This window comes from Xiphophorus hellerii, chromosome 12 (assembly GCF_003331165.1).
Source record: "Xiphophorus hellerii strain 12219 chromosome 12, Xiphophorus_hellerii-4.1, whole genome shotgun sequence".
Lineage (NCBI taxonomy): Eukaryota > Metazoa > Chordata > Actinopteri > Cyprinodontiformes > Poeciliidae > Xiphophorus > Xiphophorus hellerii.
The window spans coordinates 2,299,779-2,310,390 of record NC_045683.1 but is presented as its reverse complement, the minus strand read 5'-3'; the positions used below and the strand labels follow the sequence as shown (position 1 = coordinate 2,310,390).

The 10,612-nt window shown below is 38.1% G+C and overlaps 1 protein-coding gene across 1 annotated transcript; it reads right to left on the bottom strand.

Annotated features, from left to right (window-relative positions):
* Positions 1-1,230: 1,230 nt before the first annotated feature.
* Positions 1,231-7,471, bottom strand: LOC116729292 (cathepsin L1). The gene is made up of 8 exons (XM_032577721.1): positions 7,348-7,471; positions 5,990-6,124; positions 5,781-5,903; positions 4,879-5,031; positions 3,557-3,781; positions 2,672-2,837; positions 2,473-2,590; positions 1,231-1,678 (listed from the first exon to the last, which is right to left on the bottom strand). Exons 2-8 carry the CDS (start codon positions 6,110-6,112, stop codon positions 1,579-1,581), a joined length of 1,008 nt encoding a protein of 335 aa, XP_032433612.1. The 5' UTR covers positions 6,113-6,124; positions 7,348-7,471; the 3' UTR covers positions 1,231-1,578.
* Positions 7,472-10,612: the final 3,141 nt, after the last annotated feature.

Here is a 10,612-nt window from a genome sequence, read left to right as displayed (position 1 = left end):
TTACATAGATTATTATTGCAAGCTAAAATATGCTACTTGACACGTTACTGGCTGGCGTTTACAAAGTAACCAATCCCGGAGCAGCATTTATTTTCCTCTGCGCTGATTGGCTGAACCCCATAAGGAAGACCCTAGCTGCCTTCCACGGTAGCGCTAGCATGGTTTCCATATATATTTGGTGTTTGAACTTTTAAAATATTCAGTTTTCAACATTTAAGATTGAAGTATTTTAACTGTTTAAATATTTGTGAGCGACTATATTTTCTAATCTACACTGATATCAGGATCCGCTGCAATGTTTATGTTTATAAAAAGCTAAAAATATTAACCCAACTCACCTGGTGTGGGGCTGATCTGTTTTATATTAAAGTATGTCTTTTGCAAAATATTCATTCAAAAATCATTTTAAAAAATTAATAAATCTAAATTGAAACAAACCAATCCCCCAAAAGTAGACACTGTAGTCTTAGGGTTTAGATCTAAGATTTACACGTCACCTTTTCTGCTAATATTTGAACAAATAAATGTTTAGAATTTGTATATATATAAAATAATTGAGCCCTAATTGCTTTCAACTTGACTGTCTTGGCCTTCATGGAAATGTTTGGGTACAATATTTGTCCAGCAGTAACCAACACCCATCATAAGGACTGTAAACCACAGAAATATCACCTCTAAAGTAGCTGCGCGTATCCAAACATATTGGAAAGTTAGGTGGAAGGAAAAAGTGTGGGAGGAAAAGGTCAACAGAAATTTAATTTGGTAATCAAGATCCCAGAGCCTGAAGAGGCCCAGAGCCCAAAGGGGGCTCTTCAGGTTTCCTGAAGTTTCTACAGTCAGTGATGATTTAGGAAGCCATGACAGCTGCTGGCTCAGGTAAGCAAAAGGAACCCCAACCATGTGTTCATATACTGCACAACTTTACATTTTCTGTACAACAGAATTTGGGTTTCTACCAGCTGTAAGGTAGGGGTGTCCAAACATTTTGCAACATGGGGGGAAAAGAAAGTTTTTGTGAACCAGAAAACATTTTTAATAAGACTAAAATGTCTTTTTAAAATGACATTTTATAATAGACTAAATAGATTTAGTCTATTCCTAAAAAAAAAAGCATAATTTATGTTGCTCTATTTGAAAACAGTTGCTGTATTTAATAAAATTTTAATGTCATTAGGAGATTTGGGTGAACAAAATGTCTGCAGACGACATTTTATTAAAAACAAACCATAATTTTAGTGTTTCACATCTTTAATTGATCACGGTAAAAGTAGCAAAAAAAAGAAAAGAAAAAGAAAATCCATTTACAATGACCAAGGCAAGTATTAACGAATTACTTCCAGAGTAGGGTTCACATATTTACAGAGAATAAAATTACAATTTTTAAGAGAAAATAAAAATAAAGTGGCGTAGAATCAGGCCATAAAACGGCTCCTTTTCCCTAAAGAACGAGTTTCCTCCTCCTGAAACGCAGCAGAATCTCCTGCTGATGCTCCCGTCCGACCGAAGCTTCGCCGCTCGTCTTCAGCCAAACTGCTGCAATGAAAACCATGACAACCATGATGCTGCAGCGCGCGGCCGTCACACCAGCGGGTAGCTGGCTGCCGTGGCGATGCCGCAGTGGTTCTTCCTGTCTTTGGCCATGTAGATGTAGCCTTTGTCGCCCCAGTTCGCACTCCAGCTGCAAGAAAACAAAAATCAGTAAACAGTTCAAGTTTATCCAGTCGGGTTTAGCAAATGTAAAGCTACTAGCGATTAGTTATTGATTAATTGGCACAGTCTACAGATTTTTCATTGTTTTAAAGAAAGAATTAAATTCCTTCTCAAAAGCTCAGCCATTTCTGCCCGACTTCACACAACGTAGAGCTGATCAGTTGATTTGTTGAATAATTAAATAGCAAAATGTACGACAGCATATTAACCCATTACAGATAAAAAAAAGCTTAAATTTCTGCCAAAACACTCAAATTTTTAGATTGATCTCAAACTTTCTACAAGAAAAACTAGAACATTTCTGCGATAGAAAAGTTTAACATTTGCCAGGAAAAAATAAAACAAAAACAGATTTTTTATTTTTGAAAAATTCCAAGTTCTTTCTAGAAAGTTTCTGAAATTAAACTCAAGATTTGTCTTGCAAATTTTTTACTTTTGAAGCTCAGAAACTTCCAAGTCTTTTCTACAAAATTACTGAGGTCAGAATAAAAATGTCTTTTTCCCTTGCAATTTTTTTTTTTACTTATGGAGCGCAGAAGGTTTTTTAGCATAAATTTATTTGATCTGAAGTAAAAAGATTTTTTTTTCTTTTTCTAACATTTATTTTTACAGAATATGACCCAGTTGAAGCTAAAACTGCCATTTGAGTTCCAGGTAGAAAATATCTGATGTTTTCTTTAAACAAAAGGCCATTTTTTGAGTCAGTTTACTCCAGTTAGAGATTAAGCTGATTACTAAATTAGTTGATCGTTTTAATCGGACCTGTTCTTGACGATCCAGTACTTCTTGCCATCCACATCTTCTCCCTGGAAGCCGTATCCCACCGCCAGAACGCCGTGGTCCAGCTCCTCGCTGCTGCACTCCTTGTCATAGTAGATCCCTAAAGCAAAACAAAAAACTAAATATTAAGAACAGTCAAGCGGCGGGATCCAGACCCGTTAGCGTAGCTTCTCATGCTAACCTGACTGGTAGAACTGGAAGGACTGCTGACTGGCGTCTATCGCTACGGAGACGGGTCCGACGGCGGCCACGGCCTTCATCAGAGCGTGCTCACTGCCGCTGGGGACGTCCACGAAGCCGGTGTCGTTGGCGGCGCTGAACTTGGGGTCGTAGTGGCACTTCTGGTCCTGAAACGCAGAGCAACATGAGGACGTGGCGCAGGAAGGGACAAAAACGTAAAAAAGATGGGGCTGGGCGACACGGCTTAGGAAACAATAAAAATGTTGCAAATGCAAGGCAAATAGTCTCAAAACAATATTATCGTTTATCGCGATAACTTCTGGGACAATTCATCATCCAGCAAAATTTGCTATTCTGACTGAGTTAAAGTATAACTTCACAAGATGCTCAAATTCTAATAATTAAAAATAAATGATATTTGGTTGTAGAGTTGACCTGAATCATGATAAATTACCCCAGTAATTATTGCAATAAATAATATTGGTCTTTTGAGACCATTTTCATTTAATTCATTTCTTATTGAGTAATATTGTAAGTTTGCTCTCTCAAAGATCAAAAACTTTAATTTTGTAACACTTAACTCTGGAATTGGCAGAAATTTTAAATATCCAAACAAATTGACCAAAAACAATACACATAGTCGAAACCATAAATAAAATAGATTATGAAATCTCATTACAAAATATTAATAGAGTAGAAATTATTGAGTCCAAATAAATGGATGTAAAACAAGATGGCTACCCGGGTAAACCATTGGCGAAAAAAGAAAAAAAACCCCAGATTTCTCCATAAATCATCCAAACTTAACTAAATGGAGCCAGTGTTAGTGGTTTTAGTGGAGCCAGTGTTAGTGGTTTTAGTGGTGTTAGTGGGAGCAGAGGCGTACCGTTCCCACGTAGGGGTACGAGTCCTCCGAGTCCAGGCCTTTGTTGTCCTTGACGTACTGGAAGGCCTGGTCCATCAGGCCGCCGTTGCAGCCCTCGTTGCCCTCGGGTCCGGAGCAGTCCACCAGGTTCTGCTCGCTCAGCGACACCAGCTTACCCGTCTTCCTGAACTCCTGGCCCTCCAGGGCGCCGGTGGCGCTGAAGGCCCAGCAGGAGCCACACTGACCCTGAGGGAGAGGAAGAGGAGCAGGAGGAAGACGTCAGGACAAGTTATCATCTTTAAACCTAAAGAAACGATCCAGAGTCAAAACAGCTTCAGTTATTACAGCTGGAAACTAGAGATCAGGATGAACTCTGACCTCAACCTTCAGAGCCACATAAAGACGTTAGAAAGTCAGGCTTCTATCAGCTGAACATTTCCAGGATTAGAGAACTAATGTCGTCTCAGCAGCAGCTAGAGAAACTCATCCATGTGTTTATCTTTAGTCACATTGATTCCTGCAGCAGCGTCTTCACAGGGCAGAGAATTTACTACATATCTGGAATAAACCAGCCATTAATTTTCTAACACTCTTGTCCCTGCTGGGGTCAGGAGGAGCTGCTGCTTCTCCAGCGAACGTTTCGGACGAGAGGCGGGGTCACCTGGACAGGTCGCCAGTCTGTCGCAGGGCAATGGAATAAACTAAAAAACTAAAACAGTCGAAACACTGTAGACTAAAGTCCCAAATGACATCCTGCCGGTTTTTTAAATTTATTTTATTTTCCAGAATTGTCCCTTTGCATCTTTTAGCACTGTGTGCTAGCTTAGATTTTCATCTCATTTTACGGCTTTAGTTCACTTAGTATTTTTGCTTTTTAAATAAAAATAATGTCAATTTTCTCAACATTTTGTTTCACTGTGACCATGTAAAAAAACTCTGGTGTACATTGTTGCCTACACCTGGTTGCCGTGGCGCCGGTCAGTTTGTTTCTGTATACAGTGGGGGTTGGGAGAACAAGCTGTGCAGGATAAAGATAATTAAAAACACCACCCAAATGGCCGCCTTATCTCCGCCTGTGGGCAAAACTTCAGAGGAGAGCCCCTTTCCAGGCATGGAGACAAAAATGGAGGCTGCAACGTTTACAGAAGAAAAATCAACCAACATTATTATTTCTACTAACTACAAGTTGCCTACACTACCCTGCAAACATGTTTATTTAAATAAGACATTTTGGAGAGGTTCAAACAACTTTAGATGACTGATGAGTAGTAAAATATTTTTAAAAATCCAAACTTGTTTGTAGGAGAAAATGAGCTGATTTTTTCAGAAACGTTCGTCGTTACCTGGTCCTTTACGGGGGTGACGTAGCCCTTGTCCCTCCAGTCCAGCGAACGCGGCGCCACCATGAAGCTGGGCTCCAGGAACAGCGACCCCGCCACCTTCCTGTCCGCTTTGTGTTTGTAGCCGTTCACGATCTGCCTGAACTCCTCGTGAGTCTGGGAGGAAAGGTCAGAGTGAAACACGCAGCGTGAACCTGAAGCCTCCGATTACACAAAGGCAAAGATTCTACAAGTACACAATAAATAAAATAATTACATTATAAATTAAAACAAGCTTGATCATTTCTATTTAGACAACAAAAGCTAAATATTTTTGAAAAGCCACCATTTTGAAAAATGCTGAACTTTTGCCTGTTTTCTTTGTCCAAGATGAAGAATTTATATTTTTTGAGATCCAGTTATTGTCATTTTGATTATTAGTTTATTTTAGATATTTAAAATGTTTTCCAGTTTGGCCAGCTATAGTAATAAATTGTCCCAAGATATAATAAAATGTAAAAAAATAAAATAAAAAATAAAATTGTGTTTTATTTCCTTAATAGTAATAAGGTGGAAATAAAAATAAAAACAGCCAAAACCATAAATAAAATGGATTGTGACGTCTCTAAACAAAACTGCCCTTAAAAAAAATAAAGAAATAAAAAGGATACATAGTTCATTTTATCATACAATTAATTATTTGACTGCTTTTTGTGACAGACTTGGTTCAAATGTTAAAATTATTAATCATTTCAGTTGAAAATGGTCTCAATATCATTTAATCACAACAGTTTATATGCAGTAAAATTTGTTCTCAGGTTGTTTTGATAATTTTTTTAAGTCTGTGCTTTAGCAAAAATAATAAAAAACACTTTTTAGGCTGAGCACAAGTTCAGCAGGTCATAAAACCCGTGTCTGTGCCTCACCATGTCTCCGAAGTGGTTCATGCCCAGACGGTAGGAGTGTTTCCCCATGGACTGCTCCAGGTTGTGCAGCTCGATCTTCTTCAGGTTCTTCTCCCACACCATCCGCCTCCAGCCCTCCTCTCTCTTTGGGAAGCAAAAAACACAAAAAGCCACATTTTTATGATTCATTCTGGAGACAAAACACAAGAAACTCCCTGAAAACACGTTACCTCGTGGTATTTTTTATTGTGCCAGCTCTTCCACAGGTTCCAGTGCTCGTCCAGCTGGATGTCCACAGTGGGGGCCGGCAGGACGGCGCTGAGGCTCAACATCAACACAACCAGAGGCAGCATGGCTCCGGCTTCCTGCAGTAAACAACACAGCTGGATCAGGTTTCAGGGCAGCAGAGGGGAGGTGGGCAGGCCACAAACAAACAGCTACACATGCAGGCAGTTTACTCTGGTTTGTCACGAACAGCTCAGAAATTCACAGGAAACTTCCCTCTGCAAATTACTGGCATACTGGAACACTGAAGCTGGTATGCGATTTAACTAGAAGGGCTATTTTCACGTTTAGTAAAACAGTTTTTAATCAGAGCAGCTTTCAGCCCAGATATCTCGACTTTTAGATGAATCTCTGTGAAACTACACAAGAACACCTTTTACATGATTCTGTAAAACTGTAATGCAGGAAGTTAGTCACTGGAATCAGGTGTGTTGGACCAGTTTGTCACCCTGCATTAGGCAATCACCAGGTCAGTTTGGCCAGCTCTGTGTCAGCTTTAATTAAGATCTAAACAAAACAAAATATAAAGTTTGTATCTGGTGATTTAACTGGGGCTAAAGCGAGAGAAAAAAACAACAACAACAACAAAAACACCTTTAACACCGAATCGGAAGCGAACTTCAGCGCCATTCCCAACTACAGGAAAATACGCCAAGCAGCAAGGCCAAAAATGATAAATATTATTTTCTCAAAATGCCTTTTTCACAGACTCAACGTGTATGAAATAATAGTAGTAAGAAAAACACCGGTAGTGACTCATTATTTGGCGGTTTTCCAGGTTTTTACTGCTCAGGATTCCGGCTTTATCCCAATACCAAGCCGATCCCAGCTGGTTTTTTGCACAGTCACGGGATGTGCCGCCCGGGCAGAGAGCCAGGAAACACCGAGCAGCTCCAAACCAGGAAAACGAAACAGAAAACCAAAACTGGAACCGGCGCGTAGCGGCTCAATTCAACCTGATCCCGTTGATAATGTTGTGATGAATAAAACAAGCAAAGACGAGAAGCAAACAATGGCGGACGTGGAAGAAAAGCAGCTGGGACGGCCACAAAACCAGCCGAATAATGCAGAATACTTAAGGCTGTAACAATACAACGACATTTAAAGATTTTTTCCAAGCTAAAGAACAAATTTCCCGACAAACATTTTAAAATAGACAGTTTACAAATGCAAACTGGTGCTCTGTTTACAAGAAACATAAAACCATCACATATATGCCCTATAACTATAAAACCCAGATTTTAACCGAAATGTTAAATGACAAATCTTCAACATTCAAGAAACATCAAATGTTTGTACTTACTGTAAAATATTTTCTGATGAAGAGCCAGAAAACAATCGCTCTGTTAGCTGAGGGACGCTTTATAAAGGCCAAACCGGGAGCGCGAGCTCATCCCACCGAGCTCTCCGATTGGCCCAAAACTTGTTTGTACTCAACGCTGATTGGTTAGTTTCTTGTCGTTCCAATCGAAGCCCCGCCTCCTGGTCTGATGCCATCATGGAAGCACGTGATTCCCTCCAGTTGGAACAAAAGCTGAAATGAAGCCAAACTTGTTGCTGTTTTTAAGTGATTATTTTATCTAAAATTATATAAAGAGCCCATTCTAACCAGCTAATCATCAATTAGATTGATCCTCATTCAAAACATCACAATAATTTGATTCTTTAAACTATTAGATCTAAACTGCTTACGGCGAGAAAACTGAATAAGAAGTCATTTTAAAAAGACGCCAATAGAGAAAAATTGAGATAAAGATGAAACATGAAACCAGCGTCAAAAGCTTTTATACTTTGTTTCATTTTTATCACTAGTAAAATGTCCGGGCTTGGTTTTTAAGGTAAAACAACAATAAAAGTGATGATAAAAAATATTTACAACTTATTTTAACTCTTTTTCCGCTGTTAAACACAAACAGTGTTCATACCCATTTCGAAATAGGCTTTTAGGGACACAATTGACATAGAAAACTGAGGTAGACATTTATATCCAGCTGTTATTAATGGCTAAATAAAATCAAGTGCAACAGAGCGCCTTTAAAAGTTGCTTAAAAAGTAAAATAAAGTCCATCTGTGTGTAATTTCTTAGAATATAAAAACAATACAGCTGTAAACCTCCCTGTGAGGCCTGAGGTAACTCTGGAGGAGCTGCAGAGATTCACAGCTGAGGTAGAAAACAACATCTTTGGTCAGATGAGACCAAAAAACGCAACATGTAGAGGAAAGTCTAACCCTGCACATCATTCTGAACTCTGAAACATGGTGGTGGTTGCATTATACTGTGGGAATGCGAGTTAAATAAACGGGTATGAATACGTATGATACCATATTAAGAGTCTCCAGATTAGTATTTTGCATCGAGATCTCAGAAACAGATTAATTAACTCCGTTTATTCTAAAGTTTTGGGAAGGTTGCCATTAGAAAAAGTTGAAAATGAAGTTTCTGTGAAAAGTTGCACAAGATGCTGAAAAATCAACTTTTTGAGTTGATTTAGAGCAATCTATACATGTCTGCCTGTTCAAGCCTTGTTTAGAGCGCCAGGTTTCAGAGTTTAAGATACGTTATCGTATAGTTTACTATTCCAGAGGAGATAATGAAGAGTAAATTCCATGAGCAAGCAGTCACACAGTCCATCACAGCATTGATAAATCTATCAAATCGTCACAATTGTTCATTTTCTCCCTCGTGTGTTTGACTTGAACAAATCGAAAACAACTTTTTAGGTCGTGTAAAACATTCCTCAGCCACAGATCTTCTGAAAACTGCTGGCCAATCAGATCCAGAGTTAATCAATGCTGATGTTCATGTGACTGATAGGGTTGAGAAACAGACGCTCAGGACTGAACGTGTTTTCACGTTTGGTTCATTTCTCCTGGCACGCAGACACGTGTTGAGCAAGAACGCTTCCTCACGCTCAGCACATCTGCACTTCTGGAGTCTGATTGAAACAAATGGTCAGTTTGATCAGGATAAAGTTATTATCACGGCGAATTAGGGACATTACAGATGGGAAAGGGAGTAAATTTCTGCCAAAAAAGTAGACATTTTGATATTAATCTTAGAGATTTTATAGAAAAAACATGCAAAATTTCTGAGTTTGGAAAGTTGAAAATATTCAGAAATTCTGAGATTAATTTCAGAAATTCTCTAGAAAAAAAGGGGGAAATTTCTGAGTTTGAAAATGTGGAAATTTGCAAGAAAATATTCAGAAATTCTGAAGTTAATCTCAGAGATTAGAAAGTTGGACCTTTCTAACTTTAAAAAGCCAAAAACTTTCTGAAAAAACTCAGAACTTTGAGAATAATCTAAAAAATATTTCAGGAAAAAACGTGGACATTTCGACTAACAACAATTTAAGAGCAAACATTTTTAAAAACGATACAAACTTTTAAAACAGGAATTGTTTCAGGTCCGGTTCTCCAGTTAAATGACTCAAACGGCTTGATGACCTCGTTGTATCGCGCCTGCGTTGCCAGGCAACCAGGAGCAAACAGTCGGTTTATCGCTGCGACCCGAACAACTGCAAAGGTCAAAACTCAGCTGGTCAGCCCTGACCGGGTGGAAAATAACTTTATTCAATCTGAGTTCATGAGGAAGCTGCAGCCATGACAGAGGCATTAAAGTTATTCAACTTTAAAATACTAAAAAAATTAAATATTAAAATAATAACAGAGTTTTTAAAAGCACTGATTTCTCTATCCGATTTGAGCCGAAAGTCCCACATGGTCCAAACAAGATCACTTCTGTTTTATTCTAATTATATCTGGGGAAGTTAGACGACATCCAGGTTTTACTCACAAACACATCAGTTCAAATAACTTTCCAATAGATGAAAAATCTCAACATTTCTGGGATTTTCTTACCAAATTTTCAACTGTTCAGATTCAGAAATTATTTTTTTCCAGAAAATTTCTGAATCTGCAGAATCTGTAGTTGAAAACAAATTTCTTGATGAAGTCCAAAGATTTCATCATGAAGTGCCAAAAAAGAAAAAGTCAAAAAATCTGATATTTTCTAGCAAAAAATTGGAAAATTTCTGAGCTTGAAATGTGAAGAGATTACTTTAAAAACTCAGAAGTTTTGAGATTAATCTCAGAAACTTCTAGAAAAACATGAACGTTTCTGAAAACCTTTCACTAAGAAACTTGACTTTTAAAGCTCAGAAATCTCCATGTTTTTTCTAGAAATTTTTGAAATTAATCTCAAAATTTCTGAGTGTTTTTTTTTAGCGAATTTTTCACGTTTCAAACTCAGAAATGTTCTAAAAAAAAGATACATTTCTGAAGCTATAGACTTTCAACCAAGCAGTGAAAATTTGTGCTTCAGGATGTTTAACAGAAAGTATATAGGAGAACATAAATAGAGAACATTGTTGGTCTTAGAATAGAACCCTGAGGAACTCCAAAAGAAGTCGGTACTGAAGAACAGGCACATTGGACCGACTGTTTAATACCAACACACTGAACATTTAATATTTTGTGGAATGAAGCTGATCTGAAGCAAGAATGAGGTAGAAACTGTAAAAAGGTTCATTAAGAACAGTAAGAAACGTGTGAAATGAAATAATCAG